Source organism: Diospyros lotus, chromosome 14 (assembly GCF_014633365.1).
Source record: "Diospyros lotus cultivar Yz01 chromosome 14, ASM1463336v1, whole genome shotgun sequence".
Taxonomy (NCBI): Eukaryota; Viridiplantae; Streptophyta; class Magnoliopsida; order Ericales; family Ebenaceae; genus Diospyros; species Diospyros lotus.
In genome coordinates, this window is record NC_068351.1 from 10,622,061 (window position 1) to 10,632,097 (window position 10,037).

The following is a 10,037-nucleotide window of genomic DNA, read 5'->3' on the forward strand; positions in this document are numbered from 1 at the left end:
AAAAAATAAAAACGAAAATAACACGGATTACCTGTCTAGTTAATTCTTAATGAATGAATTAATAGAATAGAGTGAATTAGAAACTACTCTTTTAAAGAAAACTTTCAAAAAGGAAAACTTATTTAAACACCATTAAGAGGATATCTCGAGGATTAATCACAAAGGGTGTTTATTAAGAATATATGATAATTAATTATGTCAAATTTGGGAAGCAATTTACTCCATCTTCTAAATACCAACTTTGAATATTGTACCTTAAATTTTACAGAATATTTGAAATAACTTACTGGAAGGAATGCAAAAAGTTTTAATTCTGTGATTCTAAATAATTGTTTGTTCGAAAGGATTATAATTTACCATAATATATAGATTGATAGTATAATATTTAATGTCTATTTAAGAGGAGATGACGTACTTGAAGAAGGAGCTCATCATCAAATGTTGATTGTTTCGTATATAATTAAAGCGAGCTGAAATCTTCTTTTCTTGCAGCTTCTTATTTGTTGTTATGGTTTTCCAATAGAAGAAGATGGTTTTATCTAATATATTATTGGATCTTGCTAGAATCTATCCTCCCGGAGGATAGAAAACCATTTAATGCTTATTTTATAATATTTTAATGATATTTAACAAAATAAAAAGATAATTTTAACTTTATAAAAAATTCAAAACACATACTAAATCTTTTTTACTCATATACCTCTCTCTTAAAATTACTGTCCAACACATTAAAACTGTATATTTTTAAAGCAAAAAGGTTAGTTATGAAAATAATTGTAATCAACATTCAATTTTATTCTTTTTATATTCTCCTTTTATTCTATTTCATTTCACTAATTAGCCGGACAAAAACTTCTTAATCAAAAAATAAAGAATGAGAATGAGAGAAGTTATATTAAGTATAGACGTAATTTATTTGAAGAGCTCTTAAAATATAATTATATTCATAATATATAAATAAATTAAAATATTAATTTAAATAATTAAAAATACTCAAAAAATTATATCTCACAGTGACTCCATCACTTAAAACAACAAATTAATAACTAAATCATAAGTTACAACAACATTTTGTAATGACATACTAATAACAAATAACACTTTAGGGACTGATATGCCCCTAAAATGTAATTTACTATAATATAATTTATTAAGAATAAAAATTGATATATCTTGATTGCTTATGAATTTAAATTAAAGTATAAAATTTATAACAAATATAAATTTTAAGTTTGGGGAACAACATAATATAAATAAAAAATAACATAAAAATATATTCAATTATTTATACATAAGATAATTACAAAATACATAAAATTTTATGTTTTGTATGCAAGATAAAAGAGAAGAAATATAATTATATTATGATAGATATATGAATATATTTTTTATTAAAAATAAATATTATAATATTATGATTTATAAAATAATAAATAACATAATTATTCTAATATTAATAATTGAAATGACAAAAAAAAAAAAGATAATTCTATTTGGATGGATTTTATCCAAATAGATTTATTGTATATTATTTCCTAATAACCCCAACAACGTCCAAACCCCGCCTCCTACTTTACTTGTAGAGTCCTTGTGAATCAAGAAACTTGTTCCTGGTGGCTCCAACAACAAGACATCTCCCCCCTTAATTAATTTGCTACTCTACCCACTCCATTGGAGCCACATAAGCGAATAATTGGCACAAGAAAACATGTTCCTAATCCTAGAGGTTCAATAATATTAAATATGTCTTTTATATCAATATAACATACTAATGTTACATACATATGGTAATTAATTGTATAAAATTTTGTGTAGCTAATTCCACCCTTATCCCTAATAGTTAATAATAATGTTTAAATACTCATGTTGATTGATTACTTAACAAACAAAATTAAATAGTGCCTCAGGGGCAAATTGAACCCTTTTTTTTTTTTTGAAAAATGAACTTATTTGAAATTTTGAACTCATTCAGAAGAAGTTTGCAAACAGAGAAATAACAAAATGAATCAAATAGTCGAAATGGATAAATGACAAATTATTTTTGATATTTTTGTAACTCATTAAAGTATAATGCTGATTGTGTTCCCTGCAAATTATTTTTAAAGTATAATTTCTGCACCACATCAGATTGGGCTATATTGGCACGTGTAGAGGACAATCCCAAATAATAGGCAAGACACCTTGGATTATCAATGTGGTGCAGAAATTGCTTCCAAACTGATGTAGATGTAGATGCAGTATATTTGCAATTATGGACCACAAGGGCGGGTCTTCTAAAAGAATCAAAATGAGCGAAATTATTCTAAGTAAAAAAAAATCTGTTTCGCATGGCATCATTGCTCATGCCAATAGGATACAATTATTTATCATTCTAGCATTCTGTTTTCATCCTTTTCTCACAGAAGAATAACTTATGAGAATTGGAGACTCCAACTTTTGTAGCAGTTGCAGTTACATGCTGAAATTCATAAAAATTGTTTTAAGCAGTACATTTCCAACCCATTCAACAACAAAAATCTATAGGGACAACATTTTTGGAAGTTAAAGTGGTCGGCCATGTCACATTCAGAAACAAAGTAAATTTTCTCTACTCAAAAATTTGATCCAAATAAGCCTAGATATGCAAATATATGGATTGGTCCATAGATAAACTTAACAGAATCAGATGACATAGGGCAGGAGATGTTGGTTAGTGCAGAAGTTAAATGGTCATGCTTGATCTTCACAATCAAGTTGAAGCAACAAAAGTTGTTCATTCCGCAAGTCAGGCAAAAAATATCTGTTTTGGCAAATTACAAATGTTCGGAGATTGAGAGGTTTGTGAATTGCAATATTGTGCTATAATTGGTCAACTGTGTAACAGGAATTCCCAGAGTAATCATTATACCTCAGTTTGAAGCTAACTTCATATCAGCCTCCTTTAATGCCCGAACAAGATGGGTAACTTGGTATTTGAGTTTCGCATTTTCTGCTTGAAGTTTGTCGAACTCTTCCAAAACCTGGTTAGTTATGAGCAAAGAAATTTAATGCTTAATTTCTCTGTTGCCTTTCGATTGTGTGCACAGTGCATGTGATAAAGATCTAAAGTAAAAACTAAATGGAATAACCTTTTTCCTTTCTGAAATTTGGTCAGCTTTCAAGCCTTCTAGTTTCAATTGTAGTTCAGAAGCCATCTTAAGCATTTCATTTCCAGCATCTGAGTGCCCCCCCCCCCCCCCCCCCCCACACACACACACACACAACAAAACAAAAAAAGAAAGAACAAAGTTAATTAAAATAAGCAAAGGAGGTAAGGACAGAGCATATATGCTATGGGAATCTACCTTTCTTAGTAGCAAAGGCAGCTTCAAGGAGGTAAGAACAAAGTTAATTAAAATAAGCAAAGGAGGTAAGGACAGAGCATATATGCTATGGGAATCTACCTTTCTTAGTAGCAAAGGCAGCTTCAAGTCTTGCCAACCGGTCCTTCAATTCAGTTTAAATATATTGTTGTTAGAGAAATTATAGTGATCAGGAAAGATGAGAGCTGTATGATTTTCATCGCTTTTAATGGTAATCCAAAGAATTTAGCAAGAAAATATGGTTTGCTCCGGACAAATTCAACACAAAAACAAATATGTTGACGAAACAAAAAGAAAGAAAAACTGAAAAACTATACAGTTGACACTGCTGGAAATACTAAAAGAAAGCTGAGATGATTAAAACTTGATAATACAATTTTTCTCCTAAGGTGTAAAAGCATAAAATCACAACAATAGGAAAATACAAGCATGTGGATTCATTCTTGCATATATGAAATCACAGTTTTCTATTGAAGTCGGGTAATGCCGTAAATATTTTCAATTCACAACTTTCAAGTTGGAGTACAATAGGAGCTCAACAACAATGAAAATGGCCTCTTGTTAGATGAGCTCGGGCAGATCGGTGTCCAGTGTCCATGCATTGGACCTTCTTGCGCCCATAGTCTTAGGATATTAAGATGTGCCCAAAAATTGAATATGAGTATGTGAACATGTTGCGAATGGTTACATATAATATGCATTATATGATATTATTATTTATGATCTAAAAGAAACTAAATACATTAAATATATATATATATATATATAGAGAGAGAGAGAGAGATTTCCATATACTTACAATTTCACCTATCTATCAAAGATGAAATCATAGTGCCCAATTTAGCAGGGACACATATATCATGACATTATCCTTCTTGTATGTAGTGCATCATGAGTAAACAAAGGCATGTAGAAGACTCCATATAATACTAATTTAAATAGAAATAATAAGAGTGGAAAGAAGGTTGATAAATTTTCGTTGACATGCAGAACTATATCTTAATCTAGTCAAGCTTAAGCATAACCGTGTTGGTTCTTTGAAGGAAAGGAAGTTGCCTCCAACACAAACGAATCATTACAATTGGCAGTATAGCTGGACAACAAATATGCATGCTCTTCATATCCCTTCGTATTTTCTTTCAAACAATCCTTTTCATTGCCCCAAACAATAGTCAGAATGAAAGTATGACACTTAGAGTAAGCATCAATTCATTGAAGGGTGAAGGAGAGATGCCCACCATGAAAAGCAGGTACATATGCTTGGACATGGACCATGCAACTTGTAGTTAAAATTAAATACCTTGTGGAGGACTTTCAAGAGAGATTTGGGCCCTAGATAGCATGTTGTCACAGTTCAGGACCTGTATGGCTGTATATACTCATTTTCACCCAACAAATCCTGAAGTTCTAGATTGTCATCATCCCAAGTCTCCACGTAAAAGCAGTGTAGCACACTTGTATGCTTAGGGATTGTGGTCCATCCCCATGTCAATGACATAATGCTAGCCCACAAATATTGTGCCTCACACAAAGCAATGGGCCAAAAGCTACTCCCAGGGACAAAAGCACCACAGTCCCCATTGTGCATGCTTCGCGCAAGCATTCCACCTTCGCTCAAGCATTCCACCTTCCCCCCAACACTACTACCACAAAGGCACCCATCAAGCCAAGCAAGACCCAACAAGCACTTGTACAAGGCTTGGTTCCTTTTCATGAATCTATCACACATCGATAACATTTTCCCATATAGTCAAGCTTTAGGCATATAGCGTTTGTATCCCACAAGCAAGCTCATTCCTAAGGCTCAGTCATGTCGGCCAAATAATAAAGTTGCTAGGACAAGCATGGACATATTGTTTTCATACCAAACACCAACACTCTTATGAGCATTATCTAACACACTTCAAATGCCCTGGCACCCATCTAAATGCATCCTATTAGTTCTTAATTTAGTTATAACCAATATACTCTATCGACTCTTGGAAGCATACCTACCCATTACCCAATGCACACATGAAAAAACTATAACAAGGTAACTTCGAATCTAGTTATCAAATAAGAAAACATGGAATAATACTTCAAAACTCCTCTTTTAGACTTCTAATATTGTACCATTTCTATAACTAAAACTTCTAAACCAACCTCGCTGAAACTATTTCTTTTTCCTAATATGCAGGGTGAAAATTTGACTCTTACTATTTTTTATGTGAGTGGATATATATATATATGCAATGTAAAAGACCTCATTTGTGCTTGATCACGTCATGTTTAGAGGTCATTGAACTTTAGGGGTCTGGGTTTGATCATGTCCATGAAATCTCTACCATATTGACATATCTCCATATTGCATCAAGTGCCGCGACCTATAAAGTTCAATCTCAGGGTTCCCAGGAACAAAAATAGGTAGAACAATGATAGCAACCACGCATACAAACCATTGAGCAATTAAACACGAACAAAGACAAGGATGGCCAGAGAACAGTAAGATAAAAACCCAAAACATTAACACACATACACACACGAGAACCATAAACCTAAAACCCCTTGCAAGTGACACCCAATTATAATTACGATATCGGGGATCAATAATTACATTGCCAATGTAATCCAAAAAAGATAGGCAGGGGTCGCATCAGGCCCAATTCATCAAAAATAGCAAGAACCCTGGACCTAACAACCCTTGCAGATGACACACCGCGATAATTATGACATTCTACGCCAATAATTAATTACATTACCAAGATATTCAAAAGTGGCTAGTCAAGAGTTGGACCAAACCCAATTTAATTAAAAAATCAGCAAGAACCCTACGCCTAAAAACCCTTGAAAATCAGATACGAATATAAATACGATGTGGTAAACCAATAATCAAATTGCCAATGTCCACAATATGAGTTTACATGAATATTAAACACGCATAAGCATAGGCAAGCATTTTGATAGAACTGAACTTGTGGATTATCTAACCTCAGCTTCGGCGGCTCTCTCGTGAAAAGGTTTCAATACGTCTTGATGATCGTTCGATGCCGCCATGGTAAGAAATGCCAGAAACGAAACAGGACCCTTGGACTCGGGACGAGATATCGTGCAGGAAGGTCTGGAGCTGGAACTGTTGCTCTATGACTTGTGCAGGGGGAGAGGAGACGATGATGAAGATTATCTTGGGCGATAATTCCCTTCATTTGGAGAGTTTTAAATTAGATAATATAATTTTATAAGGTAGCGTTTATTAATTAATATATACATAAAAAAATATAAAAAAATAAATCTAATTTTTTTATTATATTTATTAATTTTTAAAAAAATAAATCACGTCACTTTTTATTTTAAACTTTAAAAATAAATATATCCCTTCTTCCATTCAAATAATTTATCTTAAATTCTACAGATAAATTATCTTTATAGAGTATTATGTTATTCATTTTAACAAATACAATCTAAATAAATTATTGAAACAATATTAAGTAAAAACTATTTATTTGATTAATAGGATATTTGGCTAAATTTTGTACTAGAAGATCTAAAATTTATTATATTTCAAATGTCTACATAGATCATTTGAGATTATGATATATTTTGGACACACTTTAGATGTTTGTAACTTAGGCTTCAAATGTATGAAGCATTGCATAAAGGACATAATCCATGAAGGTTTCAGACATTTGTGGCTCATCCTTCGTACATCTATATAGAGGTTCTGAATTTTGGCTATATTTTTGACAAAATTCAGTCTTTTGAATATATTATTCAAACATTTATACGAATATCCATACAAGGGTGGCTTTTTAGAGTAGATTAATTTAAATACTTATTTATTCCCCTTCAAATATTATATCTTTCAGATGTTGTATATCCTCGAACATCTAAATGTCATTGTTCAAACATCCGAAATATTTTAAATTATTTTGAACTCCATATTTAGACTGTGTCTTTTATAAAGTGTTTTTTGTTATTATTAACATCAAAATACTTGGGATTAATATGGATAATGTCTAAATATATTAAAATTATTATAATATTTAAATTATGTTTTAAACTTTTAAATGTGTTTAACATAAAGTAAATAAATATATTACTTAGTTGACAAGCTCGTGACATCTTGCTTCTGTAATTTGATTTTGTAATTTTCCTTAAGTCATCCTTTATTTGGTTGAGAACTTAATCTCAAGTTTATACACTTTTATTGCAATGCAACATTACTCAAGGGTACACTGTAGGAGCATACTGTTAGGGAATTCCTCTTGAAGAAATGATGTTGCTTATGTTGTTTGGTGTGCTTCTTGTGATTGTTCTGTTTCAATTTTTATCACAACTTGTATTGATTATTTTGTTTTTTTTTTAATTTATTATTTTGGTTAAATAATATAATTATATGAATTATTTACTAAAAAAATGTTCATTTATAAAATGATTGTATTTTTTTCACAAACAAACTCATTTTTTATTCATGAACAAGTTTTATTTTGTTCTTGTACAAATTGCTTAATTTGTTTATGAACGAGCTTAATAACTTGTTTTTTAATGAAGTTGATAATTTTTTATTCATGAACAAACTTGACAATAAACTCTAAATCAACTCGTTTAGTTTAAATGGATTGAGTCTGAATTTGGCATAAATATAAAATTTTATTCACGAATTGAGTAAAACATTTTTCATAGAGTTTGACTCATAAATTAGTAGAGCTCAAATACCTTCAAAAGTTGAGTAAAGTTTAAATAGAGCTAAGTTTGACTCGACTTATTTACACCCCTAAAGTCAACTTAAAGCTTTAAAAAAAAAATTAGTTAAACAACTTAGTAATATTGAATTGCACTCATATCACGTAGTAGAGAGCATTATGTGATGAAAGACGCTCTTAAGAAATACGTCATATTATAAATCTTGTGTTCCAAATAGTGGTATATCGTGGTTAATTTAGATAATTTAGAAGGTATTTTACAAATCAAATTATTAATAGTGTAGCTATCTTTTAAAGCAACACCAAACTATGATTTGTTTGAAACTATCTGAACTGCTGTCTAACAATTTGGATGATTTGAAGAAACATAACATATTGGTAATTAATGTACATGCATGTCAAAGATAAATATAAAGATGTTACATAATTAATTGTTAAAAATATAAATAATTTAAAATTATTCAATCATGTGGTAATATGCCAATATAGAAACATAGTATAATTCTTAAAATTATTGGAATTTATTGATAATAGTTAGTATTTACAAAAAATCATGTACATCAATAATATTGTATCATAATTTTGTTATTCCACTTGATAATCAATTAAAATTCGTAGTTTTATAACTAAATAAAAAATTTGGAACCATACCTTTTTTTTTTATGATTCGATTGGTTTTGTGGCTTATTAAAACACAAAACCCAACTTAAGACTTCTATTAGCGATTTTTAAATTAGCAAATCATAATTGACTAATTCTTTATATTAAAAATAAGAAGAAAGGGTTCTTAAGAGATATGGTGTAAATTTAGCTTAATAGTCAATTTGTATGCGCATTTTTTAGCCTTTTTCATCAATGCCCATCTAATCAAATAAGGTAGTATTTGTTATAACGAGAAAGATAAAGTTGTATCAAAATAAAATTTGACTATTTTGGGGACTAAGATATGAAATGATGAAGATAACACTCTGAAATATTTTAAGATTTTTATTAAGCTGTTTGTTAAACTTTTTTGAATGTATTGAATGGCATGTGCATTATTTTTTTTTACCTGTAAAGTCCAATATATGTTTATCTCGATATAGAGAGAGATTAATATATTTAAAAAATGACGGATAAGAAGTCACCTGATTTATTTTCTAAAGGTCATCAGATAAATTTAACAAATATAATGAAAAATAATTTTGTCTATGATTTTTTTCATATTTCAATTTTTTTGATCTATATCTTAATTAAATTTTTTTATCTAAATACAATATTTTCAAGACAAAATCCAAAGTTTACCCTTTGAAAGTTCTAGTTAGGAAAAGAATGAAATGTTTATGAAAGAAAGATGAATAATATAAAAGAAATAGAAGAATGGGATGGAAAGAGGGTTACCCACTTTATACGGAAAAAGAATGAAAGGTTACCAAAGAAAGAGAAATAATATAAAAGAAATAGAAGAATGGGATGGAAAGAGGGTTACCCACTAAAGGAAAAGAATCTATTTCCTTTTGTACTAGAGTTAAAAAGAGAAAATGAAAATGCATGAAATAACTATGACATATTTTTATTAAAATTAGTTGGTATTTTTTCCCATTTGGAGGAACAAAGGCAACAGGGTGATTGGATACCTTTCTATCATCTTTCTAATTTTTATTTTTCTTTTTAAGTATCTTTCAAACAAAGAAATTATTTTTCTTTTATCTTATTTCCTTATTCGTCCCCTCAATTTAAATAAACCTTTAAGCAATCTCCAATAATTAAAGATCAAGCAAAATAGAAAAAAATATACACTGCTCACAATGACAAAATATAATATGAGAAAAATCTAAAAGAAAAAAGGAATAGAAAATAATAGATTAATCTAAAAGTTAAGACTGTGTTCTTTTTACTGTTTTCAAGTCATTTTTAATTTTTGATTTTTTAAAATAATGAAAACGTATTCTATTTATTGTTTTTAAAAATATATTTTTGAAAAAAAAAAAACTTAAAAAAAAAAAATTTATTTTGAGTGTTTTATTCTAAAACAAAC

The 10,037-nt window shown here is 29.6% G+C and overlaps 1 protein-coding gene across 1 annotated transcript; it reads right to left on the reverse strand.

Moving 5' to 3' along the window:
- Nucleotides 1-2,733: 2,733 nt before the first annotated feature.
- LOC127789524 (uncharacterized) lies at nt 2,734-6,512 on the reverse strand. Its single transcript, XM_052318406.1, has 4 exons — nt 6,309-6,512; nt 3,423-3,465; nt 3,108-3,196; nt 2,734-2,999 (listed from the first exon to the last, which is right to left on the reverse strand). Exons 1-4 carry the CDS (start codon nt 6,372-6,374, stop codon nt 2,889-2,891), a joined length of 309 nt encoding a protein of 102 aa, XP_052174366.1. The 5' UTR covers nt 6,375-6,512; the 3' UTR covers nt 2,734-2,888.
- Between the last annotated feature and the right edge of the window lie 3,525 nt (nt 6,513-10,037).